The sequence below is a fragment of the Ictalurus punctatus genome, chromosome 21, assembly GCF_001660625.3.
Source record: "Ictalurus punctatus breed USDA103 chromosome 21, Coco_2.0, whole genome shotgun sequence".
Classification (NCBI taxonomy): domain Eukaryota; kingdom Metazoa; phylum Chordata; class Actinopteri; order Siluriformes; family Ictaluridae; genus Ictalurus; species Ictalurus punctatus.
In genome coordinates, this window is record NC_030436.2 from 21132975 (window position 1) to 21147974 (window position 15000).

At 40.4% G+C, this 15000-nt stretch overlaps 3 protein-coding genes across 4 annotated transcripts in view; 1 reads left to right on the forward strand and 2 right to left on the reverse strand.

The window, feature by feature from the left end:
• The window catches only part of cdkn1a (cyclin-dependent kinase inhibitor 1A), a 5422-nt gene extending 3623 nt beyond the window's left edge, over nt 1-1799 (reverse strand). Inside the window, exon 1 of the mRNA XM_017496649.3 lies at nt 1507-1799. The gene's annotated coding sequence lies outside the window, so the exon portion shown is untranslated. The remainder of the gene's footprint in view (nt 1-1506) is intronic.
• Nucleotides 1800-6424: 4625 nt separating this feature from the next.
• Nucleotides 6425-11095, reverse strand: srsf3b (serine and arginine rich splicing factor 3b). Of its 2 annotated transcripts, XM_017496650.3 has the most exons (6): nt 10950-11094; nt 9945-10155; nt 9163-9297; nt 7493-7531; nt 7095-7181; nt 6425-6955 (listed from the first exon to the last, which is right to left on the reverse strand). In XM_017496650.3, exons 2-6 carry the CDS (start codon nt 10145-10147, stop codon nt 6928-6930), a joined length of 492 nt encoding a protein of 163 aa, XP_017352139.1. In that variant the 5' UTR covers nt 10148-10155; nt 10950-11094; the 3' UTR covers nt 6425-6927. The 2 variants fall into 2 exon arrangements, with proteins under 2 accessions (XP_017352139.1, XP_047005437.1); XM_047149481.2 differs by lacking the exons at nt 6425-6955; nt 7095-7181; nt 7493-7531 and adding an exon at nt 8642-9084 and having other exon boundaries at nt 10950-11095.
• Nucleotides 11096-13355: 2260 nt separating this feature from the next.
• The window catches only part of pth4 (parathyroid hormone 4), a 1887-nt gene continuing 242 nt past the window's right edge, over nt 13356-15000 (forward strand). Inside the window, exons 1-3 of the mRNA XM_017496651.3 lie at nt 13356-13507; nt 13691-13779; nt 14379-15000. The exon at nt 14379-15000 is cut by the window's right edge and continues 242 nt beyond it. Of these exons, the coding sequence (XP_017352140.1) occupies nt 13691-13779; nt 14379-14682 (393 nt within the window). The 5' untranslated portion in view covers nt 13356-13507 and the 3' untranslated portion in view covers nt 14683-15000. The remainder of the gene's footprint in view (nt 13508-13690; nt 13780-14378) is intronic.

The following is a 15000-nucleotide window of genomic DNA, read 5'->3' on the forward strand; positions in this document are numbered from 1 at the left end:
CCCCACTAATCACCTCATCAATCACCTCATTAATCACCCCACTAATTACCTCATTAATAACCTCACTAATCACCTGATTAATCACCTCACTAATCACTTAATTAATCACCTCACTAATCACCTCACTAATCACCTCATTAATCACCTAATTAATCACCACTAATCACCTCATTATTCGGCCCACTAATCACCTCATTAATCACCACTAATCACCTCACTAATCACCTCATTAATCACCTCACTAATCACCTCATTAAACACCTCATTATTCACCTCACTAATCACCTGATGAATCACCTCACTATTCACCTCATTAATAACCTCAATAATCACCTCATTAATCACCACTAATCACCTCACTAATCACCTCATTAATCACCTCATTAATCACCCCACTAATCACCTCATTAATCACCCCACTAATCACCTCATTAATCACCTCACTAATCACCCCACTAATCACCTCATTAAGCACCTCACTAATCACCTGATTAATCACCTCACTAATCACTTAATTAATTACCTCACTAATCACCTAATTAATTACCTCATTAATCACCTCATTAATCGGCCCACTAATCACCTCATTAATCACCACTAATCACCTCACTAATCACCTCATTAAACACCTCACTAATCACCTGATGAATCACCTCACTATTCACCTCATTAATCACCTCATTAATCACCTCATTAATCACCTCACTAATCACTTCATTAATCACCTCATTAATCACCCCACTAATCACCTCATTAATCACCTCACTAATCACCTGATTAATCACCTGATTAATCACCTCATTAATCACCTCACTAATCACCTCATTAATCACCTCATTAATCACCCCACTAATCACCTCATTAATCACCTCACTAATCACCTCATTAATCACCTGATTAATCACCTCATTAATCACCTCACTAATCACCTCATTAATCACCTCATTAATCACCTCACTAATCACCTGATTAATCACCCCACTAATCACTTAATTAATCACCTCATTAATCACCTCACTAATCAGGACACTAAACAGTGGTTAACAGCGTGCTAAAATAGTAGATATAGTGCACCTTATTTAATACACTAGTGTGCGGTTTGGGGTGTGTTTTAGGTGTCTACAGGTCATCGGTCTCCATAGTGACGGTTCACTCTGAGAGATGGCGTGACGGCGCTTATTAGAGACACCGGTAAGGGCGCGTGCTAACTTCTCCTTCACCGTGTTCTGAGGAGGGTTTCTTCATTTCACTTCTACAGTTTATTACAGCGGAGATGTTCTTCCACACACTGTACTTTCAAACTGTGCTCAGTTCTGACACTTTACTCTGAAGGAACACGGAGCATCCGGTGTGTGTGTGTGTGTGTGTGTGTGTGTGTGTGTGAGAGAGAGAGAGAGAGAGAGAGAGAGTCGCCTCAGACAGCGTGAAGCTTCTGAAAACATCACTATTATACAATATAACAGCAAATAATAAATACATAAAAACACACAAACACATGAAACTTACCTGAATAACGGGTTTATTATTCCAGAAATGTGCAGTTTGTTCCTGAAAACACGTCTTAATCAGCTGCCAGACAGCTTCAGGAAAGTTCTGTAAAGTTTTCCGTGTCGCTAATTTTAACAAACACCAAATAGTACTCACTGTCCAATTCACCCGGTCTGATTGACAGTGTCTAATAAACCCGGTCTGATTGACAGTGTCTAATAAACACGGTCTGAGTGTGTAATATAAGCTGTATATACTCCGCAGCGTCCGTCCCTGTGCCAGCTGTAAGCCTCAGTGCCGAGTGTAAACTCCTCTCCTCTGCTCAGAAGCTCCTCCTCTGTCCAATGGGCGGAGTCCGACGCTGTAAAACACGTGTCTGGAAGCCGGTAAACACACACGCGCACGTGAGCTCGACTCCAGCTCCGGTTGGAGGAAAATCCAGCTGTGTTTAGAGGGCCTGCCTGAGCCGCAGTGCGCATGCGTGGTATTGTCCGCTTGTGCCCAGACACTCCAGTGTCACTCATATCACTGTGTGCTTTTATTTTCATTTCCATGATAATCAGTTTCCATGTCTTTCATACCTGCTGCCATCAGCCGCTTCATCCACCAGGTGTTGTCTCTGACTGTAGACACACAGACACACCTCCATACCAATTACTCACGCACAACGCAACCAACACACCTTTACAGTTTGTACACTATCTACCTATCTCAGATTCTATGCATTTATCTTTACTGTTCTGTTTTTATTATATTTATTAACTCATCTACCGCATTTACGCATCTACCTTACTTACGGAGAAGTGTGTCTTATGAGTATTTGGTGTCTGTAATGTCATGTGTAATATCTGTAAGTGTCTGCTGCTGGGACAAAACAATTTCCCTCAGGGATCAATAAAAATAGTCTGTCTGTCTTTCTCTCTCTCTCTCTCTCTCTCTCTCTCTCTCTGTATATATATATATATATATATATATATATATATATATATATATATATATATATATATATATACTCACAACTTTAGTTCCTACCTGCAATTTGTTCCCATTTACTGTTAGACAAAACATGGAGGGAAAAATGTCACATGTCACACTCCAACACAACTGATCGGTGTGTAACGCTATGTTCTAAATCTCGTACTGTGACAATACCTACTGCATTCAATTCAGTACCTGTTGCTCACCCACTGATACAGTACGTACTGATCAGTATACGTGTAGCATAAAATAAATCCAGACATACGACAGCCGCCATGTTGGCATTGTCATGTGACCTACAACTTAAAAAGAGTTCCACCATTTTTGATTCTGACAGCTCTTCTGTGTCAGTCCTGTTGCCTTATGGGATAGTGCAGTGCAGTGTCCATTGGCTCCATATTCTCAGGGGAAGCAGTAGGTCATCCAGGTATTTCTCACCTACTGTTTTATAAATACTGAGAATTCGGACATACTACTCCTTTGGCATACTGTTTTAACCTACTGTATAGTAGGGTAGTAGGGATATTTGGACGCAGCCCATATATCAGAGACAAGGGTGTTGGGGGTTAGAAGTGGAGTGTGCTAGATCTTACACATTCTTTACCACACCTGATACAAGTCATACACTAATTACTGATGCTTTCATGGGCTGACTGTATGGGCAGCTACAAAAACAGGAGCCACACCTGAAAGTCATTTGAAGACCAACGTTAGCTGATGATTAAACATGTGAAACCTGGTGTGGCTCCTTTCATTTCTTGGTTGGAATGAAACCTTTTGTTTTGTTTTGTTCTAGAAGATCCAACAGAAAGTGTGAGGTTGAGGAACACTGGTCTGTAGGAATGTTGTGTCTGTCTCATTTTTATACACCGGTTTCTCAAATTGAAGGCTTCAGGATTGCTATCATAAGCCAGAATATATTTAATATTTCTGACTATTTATGTTATGTTGCAAAAACAATGCACACCTTCATTTAGTCAGAACTTTAAAGACCATCTTTCATTTCTATTAAAGTGACAGACAGCTATGAGGCCATGATGACCCTGATTATAGAAGAACATAAGAGAATGAACTGATGTGCATTCGGATGATTTGACTGCACATAAATAAGAGTGTGAGCAGAAAACTTGGACAATTATTATCTTGTTCTTTATTGGGCCGTCACTCAACTTGGCCACCTGGAAGAGTTCCAGATTCCAATACACTCCACATTATCAACAGCAGTGCATTTATTTATTTGTGTGTGTGTGTGTGTGTGTTAGGAGACAGAGAGTCTCTAATGACCAGAACAGGACACTCATGCATTTCTGTCACAGGAATCTCTAAGCCACACTGTATAGTTTCTGAAAGAGGAACATGAAAGATTAAGGTTAAAACTAGAACTCCTCAATGGTTCCATTTCACAATAATAGCACTTACAGTTGATCGGGGCAGATCTAGCAGGGCAGAAATGTCAGGAACTGACTTGTGGTAAAGGTGCATCCTATGACAGTGCCAAGTATTTATCTATAGCGATGACATGGCTATGTGCTTGATTCTATGCACCTGTTGGGTCAAATACATGGGTGTCCACATACTTCTGACCATATAGTGTGTTTCGTACATTTTTGCACCATACTGTCAAACAAAGATCATGTGGAATTTATAAGAATGTAATGAGTTCAATAAAAGTGGACTTAAATTAATTCTTTATAAAAATTTGTTGTTAATGCTGTTCTCTACTACATCCAGTACAGATGTCTTGTGAAGTATGTTGTGCTTAATTTACTATCTCATATAGAATTCTGTGCAACAATCATCCATGAGTGAAGAAATTGTGTAAACATGCCTTCAAAAAAACAAAATGAAAAATTTCCACATGTAAAAACTGACTATAAAGAAGAGTGAACAGTAATAAACTTAACCACATTGATATCTGCGGTAATGATTTACCTCTAAAGCTGCAATCATCTTTAAACTACAGAAATGTCTCACTGATAAATGTGCAAATATTTATTTAGGCCATTTGGTGAGACGTGAACATCTTAAAGTCCTGGAACTGTGAACTGGAGATTTGGTGTAATTACTGGTGTAATTATACAAATGAATACCGCCTCATTAAAAACTCAAAAGTACAAAGCTGGCACAGAGCTGAATTCGCAGAACAAAAGCTTGTTTATTATTTGAACAAATGTCCCCCCCCCCCCCCCCCCCCCACTGGTTCTTAAAAATGAGGTCAATTAGCTTTTCCCAGAGCCAGGTTCATGAGGATCCTGTGGGAAAGTAGTGAATATAAGCTTCATTACACACTCATTAATAATCCTCTTTCACATCATATGTTCTTTACTAAAGGAATATTTTCAAATATCAGTAGTAATTTCAAATCATGCAAATTTACATAGTTTATTTTATTTCAAATAAATTAATTATCTGACAGGATGGATAATAAGAATAAAGCAACCTAACAGTACTAACAGCCGTTAGCTTAGCAGTAGAGTCAGCTAACGTCACTGAATGGCGGGAAATCTGACAGAGAACTCTGACAGGCTGGGTCGCGCGAGCTGTTACAGAAACGTGTTGTGAAACCTCTCCTCAGCGCGCGAGCGGGAAAACCCTGAAGACCTTCATGCGCGAGCTCTGATTCATTGCTCTCTGACGTCATGTCCCTCTGAGTAAAGTACTGCTAGACAGGAAAACAAAACAAAACAAAACAAACAAACAAAAAAAAAGAAAAAAAAAAAAAAAAACGCGCGAAATGTTTCAACATCTCGAGGACACGATGTGCTGGCCCGGACTGGTTCACGTGCAGCTCGTGCTTTCACTGAAGGGGGGTGGATGATCATCACTATTGGACAGCGCGAGTGGGCGGGGCTTTCGAACACAGAGAAAGAACAGGTCCAGTGAGAGCAGCAGATTATATTAATGCACTTCTCTCACAAATACAGACTTTACACTTATTTTAATAAACACATTATTATTATTATTATAGTGTTATATTAAAAAGTGGTGGCGCTGAAAGTTATCATATAAATAACAAAATCTGATTAACAAGTGCTTTATTAACTACCTAACAAAGCGCGAGCGCACACACGTCCAAATGTAGAAATTGTATAGATTGTTGTGACAGATAGAATATATATAGAATATTGGAAAAATATTCAAAAATATTAGTTCAGATAAACATATGCAGCTGTAGTTATCAATTCTTTTACAGCACATCATATACAAAAGGAATACAACACTCGAGAACATGCTGTTAATAATAATAAACACCGGGCTGGTGTGATGAAATGGAGTCACTGATTTAATCCTCTTACACCACCGCCATTTCAAACGATTACAGTGGTTTATTTATTAATGAACATGTGCTTATTTTCCATTTATAGTTACAGTCAAGATGTGGAACGCCCATGAAACGTTAGTTCCTGTTCTCACTTACGTTATAACAGCTATAAACAGTCTTACCCTCACCTACAGTCGCAGCTTGTTAACTTCTCAAAGCGACGAAAGTTTTTTGGGAAGTTGTGAACAGTTGCGGTTTTCCGTTCAAGTGTGCCCTCTGGTGGTAAAAGCAAGCACTGCACATGGAAAACTGACAGCGTAAGATGTCCATATGGACGTGTCCCAAATCACACGGGCCAAATAGCAGCCCCTCACCGTCATTAAAGCCCAGGCACAGAGGTGAGTGGAGTCGTCACATCGCTGAACACGCCTTTAATCATTACAACACTAATCACTTACTATTACTGTAGAATCATTTAAAAAGCTATTTTTTCCCCCGTTCTCTTCTCCACATGACGTTCTACATTTCATTTACACATCGTCACTCGGTGATCGCTGTGTGATAAGACGCATTTAGGGTGGGTTTGATAGTACACGCCTGAATACAAAAAGGTACTTACACATTTCTTTTAAATAAATAAATAAATAAATAAATAAATAAATAAATAAATAAATAAAAACAAAAGGTGAACGGTCATTCTGAAACCAGGATTTTATTGTAGATGAACATTACAAATAGTACAAAGACTAGAGAAGGGGGGAGAGAAGACATCTCTTCATAGCACTGGAGACTTTCCCATTTCAAGCTCACGAATAATTCACGGAGGATTAATTCCCAATGGCATTAAACAAACAAAACAAAAAGTTCACTTCACATCTCCTGCTCAAACACGTGCAGGAGGAACTGATCATTACATTCACATGACCATGCATGACCAAGGAGGAGGGAAAAACAAACCCAAACAACTTTAAAAATGAACGGCGACGGAATGGTGACAGCTGAGAAATGAAGCATCGCATCTCTCACTCACACACACACACAGGTGAGAAACATAACCGCTCTAAAACATCTGATCTCTTTATAAAAGTAAGGAAAATAAAGAAAAGGCTAACGAAGCACGGTGTCTGAGTCCATAACGCTGGAGTTTAAAAGACGATGATCTTTACATGAGGCGTCCGTAATCAGGGATCCCAGCCTTCTCACTTCCTGTCGTTCGACCGAGAGCGGCTGTAAGGAGAAAAACAATCAAAAAGTGTCAAGACTATAATCAGGATAAAAAAAATTAATAAATCTCAAGTGACAGACACGTGCCGTGTTGCGTCAGTATGCTTAATAATGAACACGTGTGTGAGCGGTGAACATGTACCTTCTGGATCTGGAGAAGGAGCGAGACGGTTTGTGGTTCCTGTCACGAGACAGAGATCTCTCCCTTCTGCGGTCACGGGATAGAGATCTACACACACACACACACACACACTTAACATCTACAAGAGCACTTTCACACCTATTAGCCGAATCAGAAGCAGGACTGATCCACCTGCGACCCGATTCCCTGTGGACACCACAGTACACGAGTGATTTTATCATTATAAATAATGGAGTTTATTTTCTCTCTTTTTGCTCATGGATCCATGTCTCCAGTTCCTGAAAACCACCATGAGTAACTCCATGGATATTTACATACTGAATCTACACAGAAATTAATGGGATCTTAATCTAGTAATTAATCCCAGATAAAATACAATAGAAGAGGCATGTGTTTACCTGCTGCGGCTACGGCTGAAGCTCCTCCTGCGGGGGGATCTGAGAAGGACAGAAGGGGCAACAAGCGGAGACAGTGAGACCCCGGGGGGGGGGGCAAAACAGAGTTAACAGCAGCCCTACAGCCCTCATCCTGCTAAAGAACTGCCCCTTAACTCACCTTCAAAACACCTGGAAAAGGAAATCTGACTCAAACATACAGGAATTTAACACAAAGTAACTTAAGCATTTGTGCATATGAGCGAGAGATTAATCTGCATCTGGACATAAAGCCAATGAGTGATGTAGAATGGTTCAAAATGGATTCTGTATATAGTTAACACTAAATGTTACTAACGTGTTAACACACTTACAGCTGAACAATTGAGAAAACCCCGTTATACAGAAAAGGAAAGAAAAACAAAAACACAGCAAAAACGATGGACCATAATGCAGTGCGAGAAGGCACAGAGCACTGGACCCCGATGCTCAAAGGAGAAACTTACTTATTTCTGAGAGTTTAAATGGAGAAAGCTCGACGTTAAAGCAGTTATAATATCAGAAGAGCCGTCTCCCTTTAAACTGCACGTCATACCAGCCCTTTCATTGTGAATCAAAGCAAAAGGAGCTTTTTAAAAAGGAAAAAAGAGGAAACCTGAATTTCTCTTCATTCTTTACAACTGTATTCAGCATCAAACTGTATGAAGCAGATAAAACTTACTAGTCTTTTGGTTTTCAACAAGCTAGAAATGGCGAAGGGGAGGCAGACTGGCGGCCGTGAAAGTGGCTGCAGCGGATTTTTCCTGCTTTAATTGTTGCTGCTGCTTTGCAGTGTAGACTTTTGGGAACGTAAAACACGCTGATTGCTGATTGGTCGGGAATGTGAGGTGGGCCGCTGCTGATTGGGTGTTAAGGTTGGAGGAGGAGGAGGAAGAGGAGGAGGAGTAGGAGGAGCTGAGAGCTGCATGCTCAGGAGCCAATGGGCTGGTTGCGACCTGACGATTGGGCCCATGCCTGAGGTCATGTGACACGATACAGAGCCAGCTGACTGGGGCACGCTGGTCACATGATGCTGAAAGAGGGTTTAGTTGACTGACTCAGAGGTTGCTGAGAAGGAGGCATGGTGGTGGACTCTGCAACGGGGGTTCATTTTTATTAATATAGAGATGATAAAGGAAAAAAATAATCCTTTATTAAATAAAACAAAAGATTGGCATTTCAAGCATCACTAAACCTAACAAATTTTCAGCACTCATGGCTTCAAAATAAATCTTAAAAAACAAACAAAAGACTAGTGTTAAAACTGCTACAAAAATGAATGCATTATTAATTTAGAGGTGTTATTACTAAAAGACCATTAAAGCTGTAAACAAACCCAGCCTCAGGCATTTCATTTACACACATCTCTGTGTCCATGCTAGCTGAGCTAATACCCTGGTAATAACCCTCTTAATCATGAGCAACCAAATGACAAGTGAAGATGAGAAACTGACATGAATCTGAACCAGAGAGTCCCAGGTGAACTAAACTGGTTTAAAGTGCAGAAAGATCAGGAAGGTCTCAGACAGAACAGGCGCTTTAACAGCTCAGGGGTTATACTGAGGGGGGGGAGAGATCTAAAAAAAAAGATCCATTAGCCATCTCTGATAATGTTAACACAAACAGCACATGGGTGTGGAGGGGTGCGGGGCTACCTGCGCCTGGGCGGCGGGCTTCGCCGGCGGTAATCATCTCGTGGGCGTCGGCTCCAGGAAGGTGGCGGGCCTCGGTTACGGGATCTCTTCTCCCCATTGGATAGCTCGACCCTCACACGGCAACCGCACAGAGTCCTGAAATACATCGCACAAACACCATGAAAAAAAAAAAAAAAATGCACAGGCTGTACATTTAAAGAAAAAAAAAAAAAAAGAAGTTATATTTCACTCCATCCTCTACCATTCGCCTGAGAATATACTTCAGCTCACTCAGCCAGTGGAAAATGTTCCTATGTTAAATCAGTTCCACCACTACGACGGCTTGTCCAATACTCGTTACTGTGGACAAACTTAAAGTACAACTTGTCCTACTCGGAGAACGCAACTGTTGAAAAAATATGACCGATAAAATGGCCTGTTATATCCAAGAGACTCTTCATCGCATAAGCAGAGCTTCTGAGCCCTTGTCAGTCAAACAGATAGTTTCAATCAAAGACACACACACAGGCCACAGAAACTCAAGCTGTGGTTAATTTACATCCCGGTACAGAGACTGCACCAAATACCTGGACTGTGTCTAATGATTAGTAACTCTTTACTTATTGCATGCGTCAGCTCATGTTTAAGCTCACATACCACTACTAGTAAACCTGCCTGCTAATATTTGGCCTCACATGCCCAAAATGGTGGTCACTACATGTGCGTGTGTGTGTGATGGAGAACAGGACAACGCAGGGACAGAGTGGTTACGCCACCAGTACAAGTCAGGACTGTGCTTTTACCTGCCGTCCAGCTCCCTCACAGCATCCGTAGCGTCCCTCGGATCCTCAAACTCGACGAAGGCGAAACCAGGGGGATTCCTGGCCACCCAGACACTGCGCAGAGGCCCATAATAACCAAAGGCTCGCTCCAGCTCGGATTTATTCCCATTATTCCCAAGATTCCCTACATACACCTTACAGTCCAGCGGGCAATCGCGATGCATGATGGGATCTGGAAAATATTAGATCAGAGAGAAAAAAAACACCACCTGGTTTAATGAAGTGTTAAGGTCCTTTCGACTGATTACTTTCCTGCACAGTGATTTGATCACACACACGTGTTTACAGTCACAGTGTGTGTGTGATTAACATAATCAAGAATCAACACAGAACTCAGGCTTGTTTATTAACCCTTTATCGGCCGCACAGTATTTTTCCTACTGCAAAAACAAAGTAAAAATTAGATGTGCTAGGATATAAGAAAGCCTGTAGCTTGTGTGTGTGTGTGTATATATATATATATATATATATATATATATATATATATATATATTATATATATATATAGAAACTTTAAAGACGACTGAAAAATTAGCAGAAACAACGAGGTTAATTCCGCACTTGCTAAGCAGCTAGCTAGCCAGCCATGCTAATACCCCGCCTTTGTTAGCGACTCAAAATGGCGCAGGACGCCGTCGACAGACACACAGCTTACGTGACCTTTTATATCCTAAAAAAGAGCTCTTTTGGTCTTTAACAACACGAGTTAAAAAAGAGGGTTCTACGAAAGTAACGTACACAATTTTAAGCAGGAAGATAAAATAGCTCACTCCTCATGAGAGCGACGCCATTTTATAAAGTTAGCTACCATGCTAGCAATGGACCTAATTTACCCCAGTTAGCCCTCACCTAGTAACGCTAATTAAATAAAACCCATATCATAAAGACATCATGCTGAAGGAAAAACATCACGTACAATATAGTTTATAAATTGACAAAGCGCCATTACCCATCAGAAATACTTACTGTATTTTTAATTAGTAGGTCTTTTAACGTCCTTAATTTTTTTTCCTCGCCGCGCGCTTGAACTCTTCTACCGCAAAATGGCGCTGCTGGGAAATGCCTTCTCCTTCCGTCCTGACGCAACGTGCGTGCTCACGTAATGGGAGGAGCTTAGCGTCTTCTATCGTGCGTACCTACGTAAAAGGCGGGGCTGTTGACGTGCTGTGGATTCTGATGGGTTCTGATTCTGATACATTGTTTAACACAAAGGAAAAAGTTTCAGTTGAACCGCCTTCAGTTCCTCTCTGAAATCTTCATAATGAGAAAAGTCAAGTGCATCTCATTCCTTTTAACATACGTCGTTACTGTGCGTGCGTGTGTGTGTGTGTGAGAGAGAGAGAGGGTGTGTGTGCATACACATACAGTACTGTGCAATAGTCTTAGGCACATGCAAAGAAATGCTGTAGCGTAAAGATCCCTTCAAACATAATGAAATGTTTCTACATAAATGTTTCTACATTAAAGAAATACTATAAAGCGCAGTAAACCAGTAAATGAAACAAAGACGATATTTGGTGTGGCAACCCTTTGCTTAAAAAAATTATTAGTATTCTCAGGTAGAATTAGTGCAGTTTAATAAGGAAATGAGCTGTAAGTGTTACTGAGCTTCTTTCAGAACCAGAGCCAGATCTTCTGGAGACTTTGACTGTCGCACTCGCTTCTTATTTCTGCAGCGAAAACCCAGCAGCTTTCATTATGTTTTTTTTGTCTGAAAAGTGTCTCTTACATAATACATTGCTTTATTTACTGACATACAAACATTTTTCTGTAACATTTCATTTTTTGCAGATAAACTAATGTTTGGAAATCTAACATGTTTTTTGTACTGACTCGATAATGTAGAAATCATAAAATAAAAATCTATAAGAAAGAATGTATTTTAAATGTTTGTTTCCAAAACCTTTCCAAATACTCCGGTTTCTATGTAACAGCTCCCCTAATGTAAAGCACACCAGGGTTAGGGTTAGGGTATCAAAATAAACTGCTGATTTTCTTATCTATTGTAGATTCTGGACTTTCAGCCTTTCCTCTTCTCTCATTGTTTTGGATACTGAACATGTGGTGGAAATTGTCTTCAATTAGAATACATACAACCTGTTTATTTAATGTCCTTCATGTCCTTTATCTCACCTCTAACTTGTCTTGTTCTCCGTAATGAAACAGAAAATGTAAAGATTTTCATGCCTGATATCTCTTCAGCTGTTGCAGTCACTTCCTGCGGCACATTTAAGGACAGGACAGGAGTGTATTTGCAGAATAATTGATTTGTGAAGAATTAACGAACACATGATGATGTCAGGTGTAATTAGGTTCCATGTGTCTGTAATTCTGTAGCACAGGTTCCCGATCCTGATCCCGGAGAACCCTCTGTTCTCACCTGCACAGTTTAGTGTTTTCCTGCTAACAGCACACACAGTTTGACTCAAAGGCTATTACATGAACTGATTAGTTGAATAAGATGTGTGTTAGAGCAGAAAACACTCAAATAATCAGGACAAGGGTTTTTCCAGGAGCAGGGTTGGGAACCTGCGCACTACAACATGCTCATTCACTCTGGATGAAGTGCACAGGAGTAATACACCTCAGAGGTTTGGCTATACACTGTGCAACACTTTATTTCACATTAAAAAAAGAACCGTATTTAAAGTGGACAGTGGTTTTTCATGGTTCCTCAGATGAACAGTTACCACTGAACTGATGAGCAGCTGCAGGTGATTAGATGGTGATTACTCCACTGACAGAGACACTACATTAGTAATGACAGAAATACTAATGAACTATAATATGGTTAATAACAATATATATATATATATATATATATATATATATAGCATTTATTATATTGAGCCCCTAATAAGTGGAATGTTTTTGCCCTGACAGCGGAGAACTGCTCAGACCTGATGTTTAATGACCACAACATTCCATTAATGCCACTCCTAGAGTTTAGTGCATTTATCAAAAGAGAAAAGAGTAACGTGTGTGTGTGTGTGTGTGTGTGTGTGTGTGTGTGTGTGTGTGTGTGTGTATGTATGTGTGTGTGAGAGAGAGAGAGACTTGGATAAACTTTTGATGTCTTTTAGGTTCTTTCTGATCGTTTCCTGGTTGCTAGCTGAGCTGCTTTATGGCACTCAGGAATTCAGTCTGTAGGAGCATGAAAACCACACACACACACACACACACACACACACACACACACACACACACACTACTGCGTGTCTGACAGACAGAAACCAGTAGTGTTTAATGTTTCTAAGGTAAAGACTCCATAGCTCCTCTCTGTGAGCCCTGACGAGGAACATCACTAAGAGACAAATATGTTGATGAGATGAAACAATGAGACTGACCACAGGTATCACACACACACACACACAATGTAATGTGTGTGTGTGTGTGTGTTGTTAATAGAGGTGTGTGAGGTCAGTGACATATAAAAGCCATCACAGTGAGACACACACTCAAACACACTGAGCGCTGACAGGCTTCACACCTGAACCTCACACACACTCGCACACACACTCAGGGTGAGTACACACTTTCATGTAATTAAACTATTTTAAAGTAAAACTGCTTTTATAATGTCATTAATTTTATTATAGTAAGTTTGTCAATGTTTCACAGTATTTTAGAGGATTTATTGAACAGTAACTCTGTGTGTGTGCGTGTGTGTGTGTGTGTGTGTGTGTGCGTGTGTGTGTTATCTGTAGATGATGCGGAAAGGACAGAACTGTCGTCTCCTCTTCAGCTGCATGTTGCTCATAGTGCTAACAGTCGCTCACAGTCAGGAGAACAAGAGGCGAGTGTCTGTCAGCTTTTACTCACCTGCAAAAGTTTGTACCCCCGGGAATGAAAGTGAAAAGAATAATAAAAATAGCAGAAAGACATTCAGTGCGTTCAGTTTCAGTCGTTCTACTTCATTATCACAGGAACTAAAATGATGAAATGGTGTGTGTTGAGTTGATAACAGTGAGATTTCTGTTTATTCTGCAGTTTGGTTGCAGGATTCACCGTCATTTCACTTTAAAAAAAATCTGTAGATGAAGATTTTGTAGATAAATTATAAAAAGATAGAAAATTAAAGGTGTTTTCCGTCTTCACATTGATACCAGGGGCTGCAAACATTTGCACTCATCTATCTATCTATCTATTATTATTATTATTATTTCTCTCTCTCTGTCTGTCTGTGCCTCACTCTCTGTCTGTCTGTCTGTCTCTCTCTCACTCTCTCTGTCCGTCTGTCTGTCTCTCTCTCTCTCTCTCTCTCTCTCTCTCTCTCTGTCCGTCTGTCTGTCTCTCTCTCTCTCTCTCTCTCACTCTCTGTCCGTCTGTCTGTCTGTCTGTCTGTCTGTCTCTCTCTCTCTCTCTCTCTCTCTCTCTCTCTCTCTCTCTCTGTAGGCGTGCAGTGACGGAGCATCAGTTGATGCATGATCGTGGTCGCTCCATTCAGAGTCTCAAGAGACTGATTTGGCTCTCCAGCGCCATCGAGAGGCTTCACACGGCAGAGACACGCTCTTTATCCTCCTCTGTCTCCTCCTTCAGTAATAATAATGATGAGGATGAGGGTAATTATGAAGATTCCTACAGCTATCACCCTGTGATGGGCACTGGTGTCCACCAGAGGGCGCTGAAGCTGCTGCTGAGGGACATGTACAGAGAACAGCCTCCATCAGGGAGAAATCAGCCCAATATTCTACACTAACTACAGCAAACACTGAAGAGGAACTGCTGTAGCCACAATACACCACAGAGACAAGGATTTACATGCTTCAGAAAACTACAAGAATAAAGTAAAAAAAAAAAAAAGGGAGAAAAAAGATTAAATTGGTTATAAATAATCCCAAACTGCAGACAAACATGCAAAAATAAAAGCTTTACCAAATGTACCATATAACCCAAAACTTCATGCAACAGCTGGATAGATAGATAGAATAAAAATATATAAATAAACTGCAATACAAGCTACGAAAACTGAAAACTAATACTCATAAAACTGCCCAAAATATCTAAAATATAAATA